Source organism: Oncorhynchus kisutch, linkage group LG28 (assembly GCF_002021735.2).
Source record: "Oncorhynchus kisutch isolate 150728-3 linkage group LG28, Okis_V2, whole genome shotgun sequence".
NCBI lineage: Eukaryota > Metazoa > Chordata > Actinopteri > Salmoniformes > Salmonidae > Oncorhynchus > Oncorhynchus kisutch.
Genome location: NC_034201.2, coordinates 12272953 through 12286374, shown reverse-complemented (window position 1 = coordinate 12286374; position 13422 = coordinate 12272953). Strand labels below are relative to the sequence as shown.

Here is a 13422-nt window from a genome sequence, read left to right as displayed (position 1 = left end):
GGTGATCACGTGACTTTTAGTCGAAGAGGCATCGGCAAAGCTTCGGTATACGCAAGGCTCCCTAGACATTATTAGATAGTTTTGACCGCAGTGTACAAGCTAGTTAAATGAACAAAGCAGTTGGTAGCTGCCTTTTATATTTGTAAGGCTGCTGCTATGAAATGAGGAAAACATGGGAGCCAAAGAGTCAAGGATAGGTTTCCTTTCGTATGACGAGGCTATCAACAGAGGTAAACATAATTGACCATTTGCTAACCTTGGCTAGCTAGCTGTCAACATTAGCCAGCTAGCTAATGAATCTAACGCTAACTTCGTTTATGCTAGCTCTGTTGGATGAGTAATACGTTGCTAACGTTACTAGCTAGCTAACGTTAAGGACAGGCAATTAACTAGCTAACGTTAGTGGACTAAGGTTTAATTCAAATGGGTAGCTAGTACTGCTAGCTTCAGGCTAGCATTAACGGTAATTAGACGCAGTACTGCGGTTAGTTAGTTTACATACTATTCTTTTTTTTATACCCTAAAGATGTACGTTAAAGTACTGCCCTCGGGATCAGGATAGGTTGATGATGACATAGGTATTGGGGAGAGGCCAACGACCGGAAAATAAGGCCTAGAGCTACTGGTAGCTAGCTGTGTACAGTAACTGTCAGTGCCCTGTCATCTAGAAGTGCATGAATGACACCACCAAGTAACAGCTGCACTGAGAGGCTAACGCTAGCTGTTTGTTGACATTGTCAATTTCACCCGTTTTCTCCCCAATTTCGTGGTATCCAATTGGTTACAGTCTTGTCCCATCGCTGCAACTCCCGTACGGACTCGAGAGGCGAAGGTCGAGAGCCGTGCGTCCTCCGAAACGCAACCCAGCTTAACCGTTGGTACTGGGCCAATTGGGTCTCCCGGTCGCGGCCGGTCACCGCAGAGCCTCGACTCGAACCCAGAATCTCTAGTGGCACAGCTAGCACTGCGATACATTGTCAATTTAATAACGTTTCTTTGCATACGTTTACTGGCAAGAGTCATATTCAACGGGTGTTGGGCGTTAATCATTAAGTCTGTTATTCTGCGCTCTGGCACACTCGGACAAAAGTGCTTTTAAATTGGAGTATTTGTATTTATTAGGGATCCCCGACTCTTCCTGGGGTCCAAGGCACTTACATTACATATAAAACAGTACATCATATAACATAGTTACATTTTGTATTGTAGATATATAGTGGTGTATAATACCACCATGCAACAATATTACAATGTACATGTGTGTAGAGTGCAAAGATAGCCAGAGTGAATTTATCAACAAACCCTGTGTCTTTCTGGTGCCCTAAGTTTGCAATTTATCATATTCATGGTATGTTATGATATTCAGGCCTAGCCTAGCGCTGGAACAGCAACTGTGCAATCAGGGACCTGTAAGGCCATCTTATAATTGTTTTTATTTGTATTTAACTAGTCAGTTAAGAAATTATTATTATTTACAATGATGGCCTACCCCTGCCAAACCCTACCCCGGACGACACTGGGTCAATTGTGCGCCGCCCTATGGGACTCCCAATCAGTTGTGATACAGCCCAGGATCAAACCAGGGTCTGTAGTGATGCCTCTAGCACTGAGATGCATGACTTAGACCGAGGCACCACTCTAGTGCTGGTGATGATGGTGTATGTGTGTCTGCCAGTACTGTATCGTTGATGTTGTCTGTCTGGTGCTGTGCCAATATTTCATTTTATCGTATTCATGATGATAAAAAAATAGTTTTAAGTAAGAATAGGCATTGGTCTGAAGATGAAAAAGAAAAAAAATTCACATGAGCACCACAATGTCTATTCCACCCATGCACTGCTTTGACCTACTACAATCGCTATGTTGGTATTGTGCTTCAAATTACCTATGAGTAGGCAGGTTGCTTAGAATTCAAACCTTCTCAAACAGCCTAATTGGAACTCTTAGAGGAGGTGCTTCCACAATAATGTGACTTGTACCGCATACAAGGTACAGTATTGGATTCTTCACACACCACAGTATGACATTATCCCATTACGCTACTTTTTTATACTTTTTAAAATTAAATGAATGCAAGCTTTGCTTTTATACTTACAATACCATCAGGCTTGATTGAGCTGTTTTTTTCTTGTAGTACTGTGGTGCTTGCCTTTATTTCCTTAAACCTTTATTTTAGCAAAACATGTAATCATAATAACATCCTTTTTTTGGTCAGTAGTTGCCCATCATAACCGAAAGTGGTGGTGTGTTGGACACAGTAGCTCAGATAGAGCCTGTCTGCATTCCTGATTTCTGTAACTGATGGCTTACCTGTGTAATATTGAATTAGCTCAGAATCACTTGTGTTTCAAACATGGTTCTGTTTTATCAATTGCTGTGCCGATCAATGGAAAGTTCATTACCTCTGTCAAAATAATATGTAGCTTCAAGTTATGTACTTCTTTTTGCAATAAATATGGTGACGCATCAACAATAGGCATTTATAATAGGCCTATATCTAAAAATACATACAGCCACGTTTATTTAGATCAGGTAGTTAACCCACTGTTCCCCAGTAGGCTGTCATTGGAAATAGGAATTTGTTCTTAAATGACTTGCCTAGTTAAATAACTAAAATAAATATATATAGTACCAGTCAAAAGTTTGGACACGTTCTCATTCCAGGGTTTTTCTTTATTTGTCCTATTTTCTACATTGTAGAATAATAGTGAAGACATCAGAATTATGAAATAACACATGGAATCATGTAGTAACAAAAAGCGTTAAACAAATCAATATATATTTGAGATTCTTCAAAGGAGCCACCCTTTGCCTTGACAGCTTTACACACTCTTGGTATTCTCTCAACTAGCTTCATGAGGTAGTTTTCTAGAATGCATTTCAATTAACAGGTGTGCTTTGTTAAAAGTTAATTTGTGGAATTTCATTCCTTCTTAATGTGTTTAAGCCAATCAGTTGTGTTGCGACAAGGTAGGGGTGTTATAGAGAAGATGGCCCTATTTGGTGAAAGTCCATATTATTGCAAGAACAGTACAAATAAGCAAAGAGAAACAACTGTCCATCATTACTTTAAGACATGAAGGTCAGTCAATCTGGAAAATGTCAAGAACTTTGAACGTTTCTTCAAGTGCAGTCGCAAAAACCATCAAGCGCTATGATGAAACTGGCTATCATGAGGACCGCCACAGGAAAGGAAGACCCAGAGTTACCTCTGCTGCAGAGCCTCAGAAATTGCAGCCCAAATAAATGCTTCACAGAATTCAAATAACACACATCTCAACATCAACTGTTCAGGGGAGACTGTGCGACTCAGGCCTTCATGGTCGAATTGCTGCAAAGAAACCTCTATTAAAGGACACCAATAAGAAGAATAGACTTGCTTGGGCCAAGAAACACGAGGATTGGACATTAGACTGGTGGAAATCTGTCCTTTGGTCTGATGAGTCCAAACTTTAGAATTTTTTTCTCCAACAGCCGTGTCTTTGTGAGACGATGAGTAGGTGAAAGGATGATCTCCTCATGTGTGGTTCCCACCGTGAAGAATGGAGAAGGTGTGGGGGTGTCTTCCTTGTGCCACTGTCTGACTTATTTAGAATTCAAGGCACACTTAACAAGCATGACTACCACAGCATTCTGCAATGATAAGCCATCCCATCTGGTTTGAGCTTAGTGGGACTATGATTTGTTTTTCAACAGGACAATGACCCAACACACCTTCAAATCAAAGTTTATTTGTCACCGAATACAACAGGTGGAGGAGGCGGCATGGATGTGCATGTGCCCCGCCACTCTGGGAGTTGTGATTTGTTCGAAGTGGAGAGATGATTACAGTGAAATGCTTACTTACAGGCTCCAACCAATGGTGCGAGGGAAAAAAAGGTGTGTGTGTGTGTGTGTGTGTGGTGTAGGTAAGTAAAGAAATAAAACAACAGTAAAAAGACATTTGAAAAAAGAGTAGCAAGGCTATATACAGACACCTGTTAGTCAGGCTTATTGAGGTAGTATGTACATGTAGGTATCGTTAAAGTGACTATGCATATACACTGCTCAAAAAAATAAAGGGAACACTAAAATAACACATCCTAGATCTGAATTAATGAAAATATATTTACATAGTTGACTGTGCTGACAACAAAATCACACAAAAATGATCAATGGAAATCAAATGTATCAACCCATGGAGGTCTGGATTTGGAGTCACACTCAAAATTAAAGTGGAACACCACACTACAGGCTGATCCAACTTTGATGTAATGTCCATAAAACAAGTCAAAATGAGGCTCAGTAATGTGTGTGGCCTCCACGTGCCTGTATGACCTCCCTACAACGCCTGGGCATGCTCCTGATGAGGTGGCGGATGGTCTCCTGAGGGAACTCCTCCCAGACCTGGACTAAAGCATCCGCCAACTCCTGGACAGTCTGTGGCGTTGGTGGATGGAGCGAGACATGATGTCCCAGATGTGCTCATTTGGATTCAGGTCTGGGGAACGGGCGGGCCAGTCCATAGCATCAATGCCTTCCTCTTGCAGGAACTGCAGACACACTCCAGCCACATGAGGTCTAGCATTGTCTTTCATTAGGAGGAACCCAGGGCCAACCGCACCAGCATATGGTCTCACAAGGGATCTGAGGATCTCATCTCGGTACCTAATGGCAGTCAGGCTACCTCTAGCGAGCACATGGAGGGCTGTGCGGCCCCCCAAAGAAATGCAACCCCACACCATGACTGACTCACCGCCAAACCGGTCAAGCTGGAGGATGTTGCAGGCAGCAGAACGTTCTCCACGGCGTCTCCAGACTGTCACGTCTGTCACATGTGCTCAGTGTGAACCTGCTTTCATCTGTGAAGAGCACAGGGCGCCAGTGGCGAATTTGCCAATCTTGGTGTTCTCTGGCAAATAAGCGGGTGGGGGCTGTAAGCACAACCCCCACCTGTGGACGTCGGGCCCTCATACCACCCTCATGGAGTCTGTTTCTGACCGTTTGAGCAGTCACATGCACATTTGTGGCCTGCTGGAGGTCATTTTGCAGGGCTCTGGCAGTGCTCCTCCTCCTCCTCCTTGCACAAAGGCGGAGGTAGCGATCCTGCTGCTGGCTTGTTGGCCTCCTCCACGTCTCCTGATGTACTGACCTGTCTCCTGGTAGCGCCTCCATGCTCTGGACACTACGCTGACAGACACAGCAAATCTTCTTGCCACAGTTCGCATTGATGTGCCATCCTGGATGAGCTGCACTCCCTGAGCCACTTGTGTGGGTTGTAGACTCTGTCTCATGCTACCACTAGAGTGAAAGCACCGCCAGCATTCAAAAGTGACCAAAACATCAGCCAGGAAGCATAGGAAATGAGAAGTGGTCTGTGGTCCCCACCTGCAGAACCACTCCTTTATTGGGAGTGTCTTGCTAATTGCCTATAATGTCCACCTGTTGTCTATTCCATTTGCACAACAGCATGTGAAAATTATTGTCAATCACTGTTGCTTCCTAAGTGGACAGTTTGATTTCACAGAAGTGTGATTGACTTGGAGTTACATTGTGTTGTTTAAGTGTTCCCTTTATTCTTTTGAGCAGTGTATGATGAACAAAGAGTAGCAGAAGTGTAAAAAGAGGGGTTGGCGGGTGGTGGGACACAATGCAGATAGCCCGGTTAGCCAATGTGCGTGAGCACTGGTTGGTTGGGCCAATTTAGGTAGTATGTACATGAATGTATAGTTAAGGTGACTATGCATATAAGATAAACAGAGATTAGCAGCAGTGTAAAAGAGGGGTTTGGGGGGTGGCACACAATGCAAATAGTCCGGACAACCATTTGTTTACCTGTTCAGGAGTCTTATGGCTTGGGGTTAAAAACTCTTGAGAAGCCTTTTTGTCCTAGACTTGGCACTCCGGTACCGCTTGCCATGCGGTAGTAGAGAGAACAGTCTATGACTGGGTGGCTGGGGTCTTTGACAATTTTTAGGGCCTTCCTCTGACACCGCCTGGTGTAGAGGTCCTGGATGGCAGGCAGCTTTGCCCCAGTGATGTACTGGGCTGTACGCACTACCCTCTGAAGTGCCGAGCAATTGCCGTACCAGGCAGTGATGCAACCGGTAGGATGCTCTCGATGTTGCAGCTGTAGAACCTTTGGAGGATCTCAGGACCCATTCCAAATGTTTTTAGTTTCCTGAGGGGGAATAGGCTTTGTCGTGCCCTCTTCACGACGGTCTTGGTGTGTTTGGACCCATCTAGTTTGTTGTTGATGTGGACACCAAGGAATTTGAAGACCTCAACCTGCTCCACTACAGCCCCATCGACGAGAATGGGGATGTGCTAGGTGCTCCTTTTCCTGTAGTCCACAATCATCTTCTTAGTCTTGGTTACGTTGAGGGATAGGTTGTTATTCTGGCACCTGTGTAAGGGCTATTTGACCAAGAAGGAGAGTGATGGAGTGCTGTATCAGATGACCTGGCCTCCACAATCACCCGACCTCAACCCAATTGAGTTTGGGATGAGTTGGACCGCAGAGTGAAGGAAAAGCAGCCAACAAGTGCTCAGCATATGTTGGAACTCCTTCAAGTCTTATTTCATAGTGTTGATGCCTTTACTATTACTCTACAATGTGGAAAATAGTACAAATAAAAACCCTTGAATGAGTACATGTGGAAAAATTTGACTCGTGTGTGTGTGTGTGTGTGTGTGTGTGTGTGTGTGTGTGTGTATATATTTTACGGTTATGTTATTTTCATGACAGTCTTCATCCATAACCGTTGGTTATTAGTAATTTTGCCATTTCCTTTGGGTCGCAGAGATGCATCTTCCTACAATTATTGATAAGTTACAGGGCCTAAAATGAACCCCTGCCAAATGCGAGTAGATTTTGGCATTGATGGGTCAGATGTCTATTTCACCAGCCATGTTGGCAGGTGGTCAGGGCTTCACCTGCAGTCAATAAGTCAAGTACACATTTTATAGCTAAATTAATGCAGCAGTAGCTGTTTTCAAAGTGTTGGTCGTTTTGTTTCGTAGCTGGTAGTGAATCTCACACAAATACTAATCCTATGATATATATCCCACCTTGTGCAACGCGCAGCAACACTGCCTGGCTGGGGAGCTGTGTGCACTGATAGATGGGCTGAAGGTAAATTTTTAGAAGCGCTGTGCACATGCATAAAAGTTGGTCTAATTTACTCAAGTACAAAAGTGAGACTTTGTTATTGTGTTTTTTGGTAATTTACCTTTGTTTTGTTCACAAGAAAGATTGTTTTTCAATGTTTGCTTCAAGTGTTAGCATCGGCTACTATTTTATTTAACCTAACTAGGCAAGTAAGTTAACAAATTCTTATTTACAGTAACGGCCTTCCCCTTGTTCAGCAGCAGAACAAAATATTTTGATCTCGTCAGCTCGGGGATGTGATCCAAAAACCTTTCGGTTACTGGTCCAACGCTCTAACCAGTAGGCTACCTGCCGCCCCTAGTCAGATTCTTTATCTAATAGGCACACTGTCACTGAGGGCTTGAGTGACCTGCCCTTGTTGCCACGGGAGCCTCCCAAAGAATTATATGAAATGTATCAATATACCACATCACTTTTTACTAGTAATACATTTATTGTGTAAGAAACATGACAAAGTGTTGTGTGTAATTATGTCCCAAAAAATATTTTCGCTGATGAAAAGTCTGTTTGTTTTAGGCCCTGATATTAGTTATGATGGTAGCTATTGTAATACAATTTAACAGCCATGGTGGTTGTGGGTTGGGGTAAAGGATTTAAGCAGATAGCCTTTGCTTGTATTGGTGACCATGGTTTGATGCTCTGCCATAACCATAGTCCGTGTTTCATTTACAGAAAAGCGATTATATTTTCGAAACACTTACGGTTTCTCTATTCCTCCCAGTCACTGATGTGGAGCTCCAGCGTCTGAAGGATGCCTTCCGCAGGACCAGTGGCCTGTCCTGTTATATGAGCCAGCAGTGCTTCCTCAGGGAGGTGCTGGGAGATGTCGTACCACCCAGGGTTGCTGAGGTGAGCCTATTTCTACACCTGCATTGCTTGCTGTTTGGGATTTTAGGCTGGGTTTCTGTACAGCACTTTGATATATCAGCTGATGTAAGAAGGGCTATATAAATACATTTGATTTGATATTTAAACCGATAGAGGGCCCCAGTCTGATGGGAAGGATTGTAGCCTATTGTGCTCTTCCGATGTTAGTTCACATTAGCAGCAAACGGGCTTGACTCTTCCTAACAGCTTTTGGAATGTGGTCCTGCAAGTCAGAGCATTCATAATTTCACTTCTGCTTGACAGTGAAATTATGTTGAGCATAACTTTTGCCCTCAGAACAGCTTCCTTTCGTCGGGGCATGGACTCTACAAGGTGTCAAGCGTTCCACAGGGATGCTGGCCCATGTTGTCTCCAATGCTTCCCACAGGTGTCAAGTTGGCTGGATGTCCTTTGGTTGGTGGACCATTCTTGATACACACGGGAAACTGTTGACCAGGAAAAACCCAGCATCGTTGCAGTTCTTGAAACAAACCGGTGCGCCTGGCACCTACTTACATACCCCCTTCAAAGGCACTTAAATCAGGCTCTGAATGGCACACATACACAATCCATGTCTCAATTGTCTTAAGGCTAAAAAATCCTTTAACCTATATCCTCCCCTTCATCTGTACTGATTTAAGTGGATTTAATGTGACATCAATAAGGGATCATAGTTTTCACCTGGATTCACCCTATCAGTCTGTTATGGAAAGAGCAGGTGTTCTTAATGTTTTGTACACTCAGTGTATGTCTAATCAGTAGTCAAATTTTGGTTACCCAAGTGACTAACAGAGATTTTTTTTATGTAAATGGAATGTTATAGAAGGGTCCAGACACTTTTTGTTGTTGCAATTTCCTTTGTTTTTGAAAAACTTACCCCAACCAGTAATTCAATTCCAAATCCTCATTGTGCAGTATGGGGGCTCAAAAAACATGAACAAATGCTCCAGACACACAAATACATCCTTTTAAAAAACTGAAACGCTCTCAGTATAGTGACACAGGTCTTTTAGATGTTGTATACATGGAAATGGTCATTCCGAACTTTATCCACATCGTGTTATTCCATTTTGTGCACATTGAGCTGTTTCCCCTATCTAACATTATCCGTGGAGCCTACTGTTAGGATAGACGGTGAGGTAGTTAGGCTCGAGTCACAACAACATTGAATATGACATTGTGGATAAAGTTCAGAATGACTCTTTCACGTGTACAACATCTAAAGACCTGCATCACTATACTGAGACCTTTCCCGTTTCTAAAAGGACATATTTGGCTGTTTTTGCAGCCTTTGTTCTTTGTTTTTTCTGAGCCCCTGTACTGCACCACAAGGATGAGGACGTGAATCGCTGGTTGGAGTAAGTTTCTCAAACAAGGGAAGCCGCAAAAAAAGTGTCTGTACCCTTCTATAACATGCCATTTACATTTTAAAAAATGCAATTTGGTTGTGAAAAGCTACATTCTCCTTTTTTAAAGCTCTAATTAATCTTCACCTTTTGCATTTGTATGGGGATTTTAATTTTTTCTTTTTTAAAAAAAGATTTCTACGACAGCGCTCACTCTACAAAAAACAACCTGTCAAAGAAAGTAGGTCAGGACTGGGCATGAATGAGTTGACATGTTTACCTGAACTCAACCCAGCTCACTTCCCCTTTCTCTAGGTGATATACAGCTCATTCGGCGGGACCCCTAAAGGCCTGCACTTCAACAACCTCATTGTTGGGCTGGTTCTCTTGACTAGAGGACGTGATGAGGAAAAAGCTAAATGTGAGTATTGTAAGACAGACTTATGAAACCACTAGAGATGTTTGTGTTGACCATGTAATTTCAAGAATAATCAGAATAATATAAATAATTTAATAGGATCTCTGTTAGAATAATATTTAAACAAATGGACCATCTTCACACTTAGTGTGGTATGTCATTTATTTTCTTAAAAATATCTTCTGTGATTCATCCCCTTGTAAATATCACATGTGACTGAGTTGCATAACAAGCTAACCGTCTTTTGTGGCTCTCCTTCAGACATTTTTAGTCTATTTGCCAGCGATTCGGGCAATCATGCAACGCGAGAGGACATGGAAAGCATGCTGCAGACTGTGGATGGAGAGATCCCACTTTCTCTCAGGAAGTGTTTCTCAGAGGTCGGCTCGTATGCCTTAGTTGATTCGATATGTATTTTACTGTTTTAAACACAACTTTTGACAGCCATGTTTTCACATATGACCTCCAGGGTGGGTGCAAATCTGTTATTACCATTCAGTGGCCCGTTATTTATTAGGCTACCTTTTTGTTCTATTACCAGGTCTATTTTTATCTGCAACATCTGTTCACTACAATAATGCCACATCCTAATCTACCCTCGTATGCCTTATCTAATTGTAAACTGCTGACAGGATTTAGCACACCTAGGCTTTCTTATCTGTTTAACCAAGTGCACAGGGCTGCTAATGCTACTTAACACAGATAATTTGCACCTTTTTTGTTATTTTCTTTACCAGGGTGAGAAGGTAAATTATGAGAAATTTAAGAGCTGGCTCCTGCAGAACAAGGATGCTTTCACCTTCTCCCGCTGGCTCCTGTCCAGTGGGGTGTGTGTCACTCTGACAGACGATAGTGACACACCCACCTTCTACCAGACCTTGGCTGGAGTAACACACTGTGAGTGACGCTCATCCTGATCCTTTGGGAGATATACTAAACAATAGCCTAGGCTAAGGGTCCGATATGATCACTAGTCTTGTCATGCCGCTTATTGATTTTTCTCTTGCAGTAGAGGAATCAGATATCATTGACTTGGAGAAGAGATACTGGCTGCTGAAAGCTCAATCTCGGACCGGCCGATTTGACCTGGAAACCTTTGTCCCGTTAGTTTCTCCCCCTATTCATGCATCCCTAAGTGAAGGTAAGAGAAAACAGGATTGATTTATTGGATACTTATTTTGAAGGCAATCGTTACTACTTCCATCTTCAACATTTCTCTTTGTGTCCAGGTTTGTTTCATGCCTTTGATGAAAACAGGGACAATCACATAGATTTCAAGGAAATCTCGTGTGGCCTATCTGCTTGCTGCAGAGGGCCTTTGGCAGAGAGACAGAAGTGTAAGTGGATACACAAGCATTAAGCCTTGCTGTCATTTCTTCATTACTTTATGTTTCTATTAACTATTCCAGTGTTTTTTTTACAGTTAGAAAATAAATACGAGAATTTCCTGCTACAGTACGTTTCTATTAAATTATCTTGTGTCGATTCAAAACAGCTGGACGTAGTGACGTCACACCTAGGGCTGTTATGGTGATGTGACTGTGACTGGGTGCACTGGTAGTCACGAGTCATGACCGCAGTCAAATTCAATGTGACCGTTTGTCACGTAATTAGGCTTCTCCAGACTCTGATGCTGCCGATGGTCATTAGTAGCCTACTAAACTTGCTAACTACTCAGCACTCTATTGTTCCTGTAATCACTCACGCAAATGTAATCGAAAATCTAATCAAATCCAATTTTATTTGTCACATACACATGGTTAGAAGATGTTAATGCGAGTGTAGCGAAATGCTTGTGCTTCTAGTTCTGACCATGCAGTAATATCTAACAAGTAATCTAACCTAACAATTTCACAACAACTACCTTATATATATACACACACACACACACACACACACACACACACACACACACACACACACACACACACACACACACACACACACACACACAACAAGTGTAAAGGAATGAATAAGAATATGTACATAACAATATATGAATGAGTGATGGCCGAACGGCATTGGCAAGATGCAGTAGATGGTATAGAGTACAGTATATACATATGAGATGAGTAATGTAGGGTATGTAAACATTATATAAGCGGCATTGTTTAAAGTGGCTAGTGATAAATTTATTACATCAATTTTTCCATTATTAAAGTGGCTAGAGTTGAGTCAGTATGTTGGCAGCAGCCACTCAATGTAAGTGATGGCTGTTTAATCAAACACTTCATGAGTGCCTATGAGCTCATATTGGGCAACATTTCTATAGGGTATGCAATTGTGTGAGAAAACAGAGGATCCCATCAGATTTCCATTGGCTAGACCTACTATATTTATTTCTCAACTATTAAGAGCATTGCTTCGCTACGACAGGAGTAGAGCCTACCTACTGGCATGAAAATTAACCAATGAAAAAGCGTCCTCCATTCGCAACTTAAGTACGTAATAATTTTTTACCCCCATGCCCCTATTCTGAGACAGGTGAATGATAATGGTCCATTCTAAATCATAATTATTATCACACATATATGTAAAGACAACATTAAATAAAGAATAGTTTGATAGGCCAATATCGTCACCCATCACTTGTGAATGATGCCCAGCTTGTGCAAGAAACGGTGCATACCTTTTTTTTGCGTCTTTTTCAAAATCATAGTCACACACCTCATGTATGCTAACCTATAGGCCTATATATTTTGACAAGGTTTCTATCACAAAGGCCAAAGAACTTATTTTAAAATTAACCACATTAATCTGCCTTATAACTGGTGTTGAGCCTAACTGGCATACAGTGCATTCGGAATGTATTCCGACCCCCTGACATTTTCAACATTTTATTTCGTTACAGCCTTATTCTAAAATTGATTAAATTGTATTTTATTCTCATCAATCTACACACAATACTTCATAATGACAAAGCAAATTTGTTTCAGACCCTTTGCTCAGTACTTTGTTGAAACACATTTGGGAGCGATTACAGCCTCTAGTCTCCTTGAATATTATGCTACATGCTTGGCACATGCATTTAGGGAGTTTCTCCCATTCTTCTCTGCAGATCCTCTCAAGCTCTGTCAGGTTGGCTGGGGAGTGTCGCTGCACAGCTATATTCAGGTCTTTCTAGAGATGTTTGATTGGATTCAAGTCCGGGCTCTGGCTGCAGAGATGGTTAGCCATCTGGATGGTTCTCCCATCTCCACAGAGGAACTCTGGAGCTCTGTCAGAGTGACCATCGGGTTCTTGGTCCTGACCAAGGCCCTTCTCCCCCGATTGCTCAGTTTGGCTGAGCGGCCAGCTCTAGGCACACAAGTCTTGGTTCTTCCATTTAAGAATGATGGAGGCTGTGTTCTTGGGGGACCTTCAATGCTGCAAAAAATATGTGCCTTGACACAATCATGTCTCGGAGCTCTACTGACAATTCCTTCGACCTCATGGAATGTTTTTTTTTGCTTAGAAATGCACTGTCAACTGTGGGACCTTATATAGACAGCTGTGTGCCTTTCCAAATCATTTCCAATCAATTGAATTTACCACAGGTGGACTCCAATCAAGTTGTAGAAATATCTCAAGGATGATCAATGGAAAAAGGATGCACCAGAGCTCTATTTCGAGTCTCATAGCAAAGGGTCTGAATACTTATG

The 13422-nt window shown here is 42.3% G+C and overlaps 1 protein-coding gene across 3 annotated transcripts in view; it reads left to right on the top strand.

The window, feature by feature from the left end:
- Window position 1: 1 nt before the first annotated feature.
- The window catches only part of LOC109872560 (ubiquitin carboxyl-terminal hydrolase 32), a 28967-nt gene continuing 15546 nt past the window's right edge, over window positions 2–13422 (top strand). For all 3 annotated transcript variants that reach the window (XM_020463835.2, XM_020463836.2, XM_020463834.2), the window contains exons 1-7: window positions 2–230; window positions 7872–7999; window positions 9679–9784; window positions 10043–10161; window positions 10519–10678; window positions 10791–10922; window positions 11011–11118. In XM_020463835.2, coding sequence (XP_020319424.1) covers window positions 173–230; window positions 7872–7999; window positions 9679–9784; window positions 10043–10161; window positions 10519–10678; window positions 10791–10922; window positions 11011–11118 — 811 coding nt within the window. In that variant the 5' untranslated portion in view covers window positions 2–172. The remainder of the gene's footprint in view (window positions 231–7871; window positions 8000–9678; window positions 9785–10042; window positions 10162–10518; window positions 10679–10790; window positions 10923–11010; window positions 11119–13422) is intronic.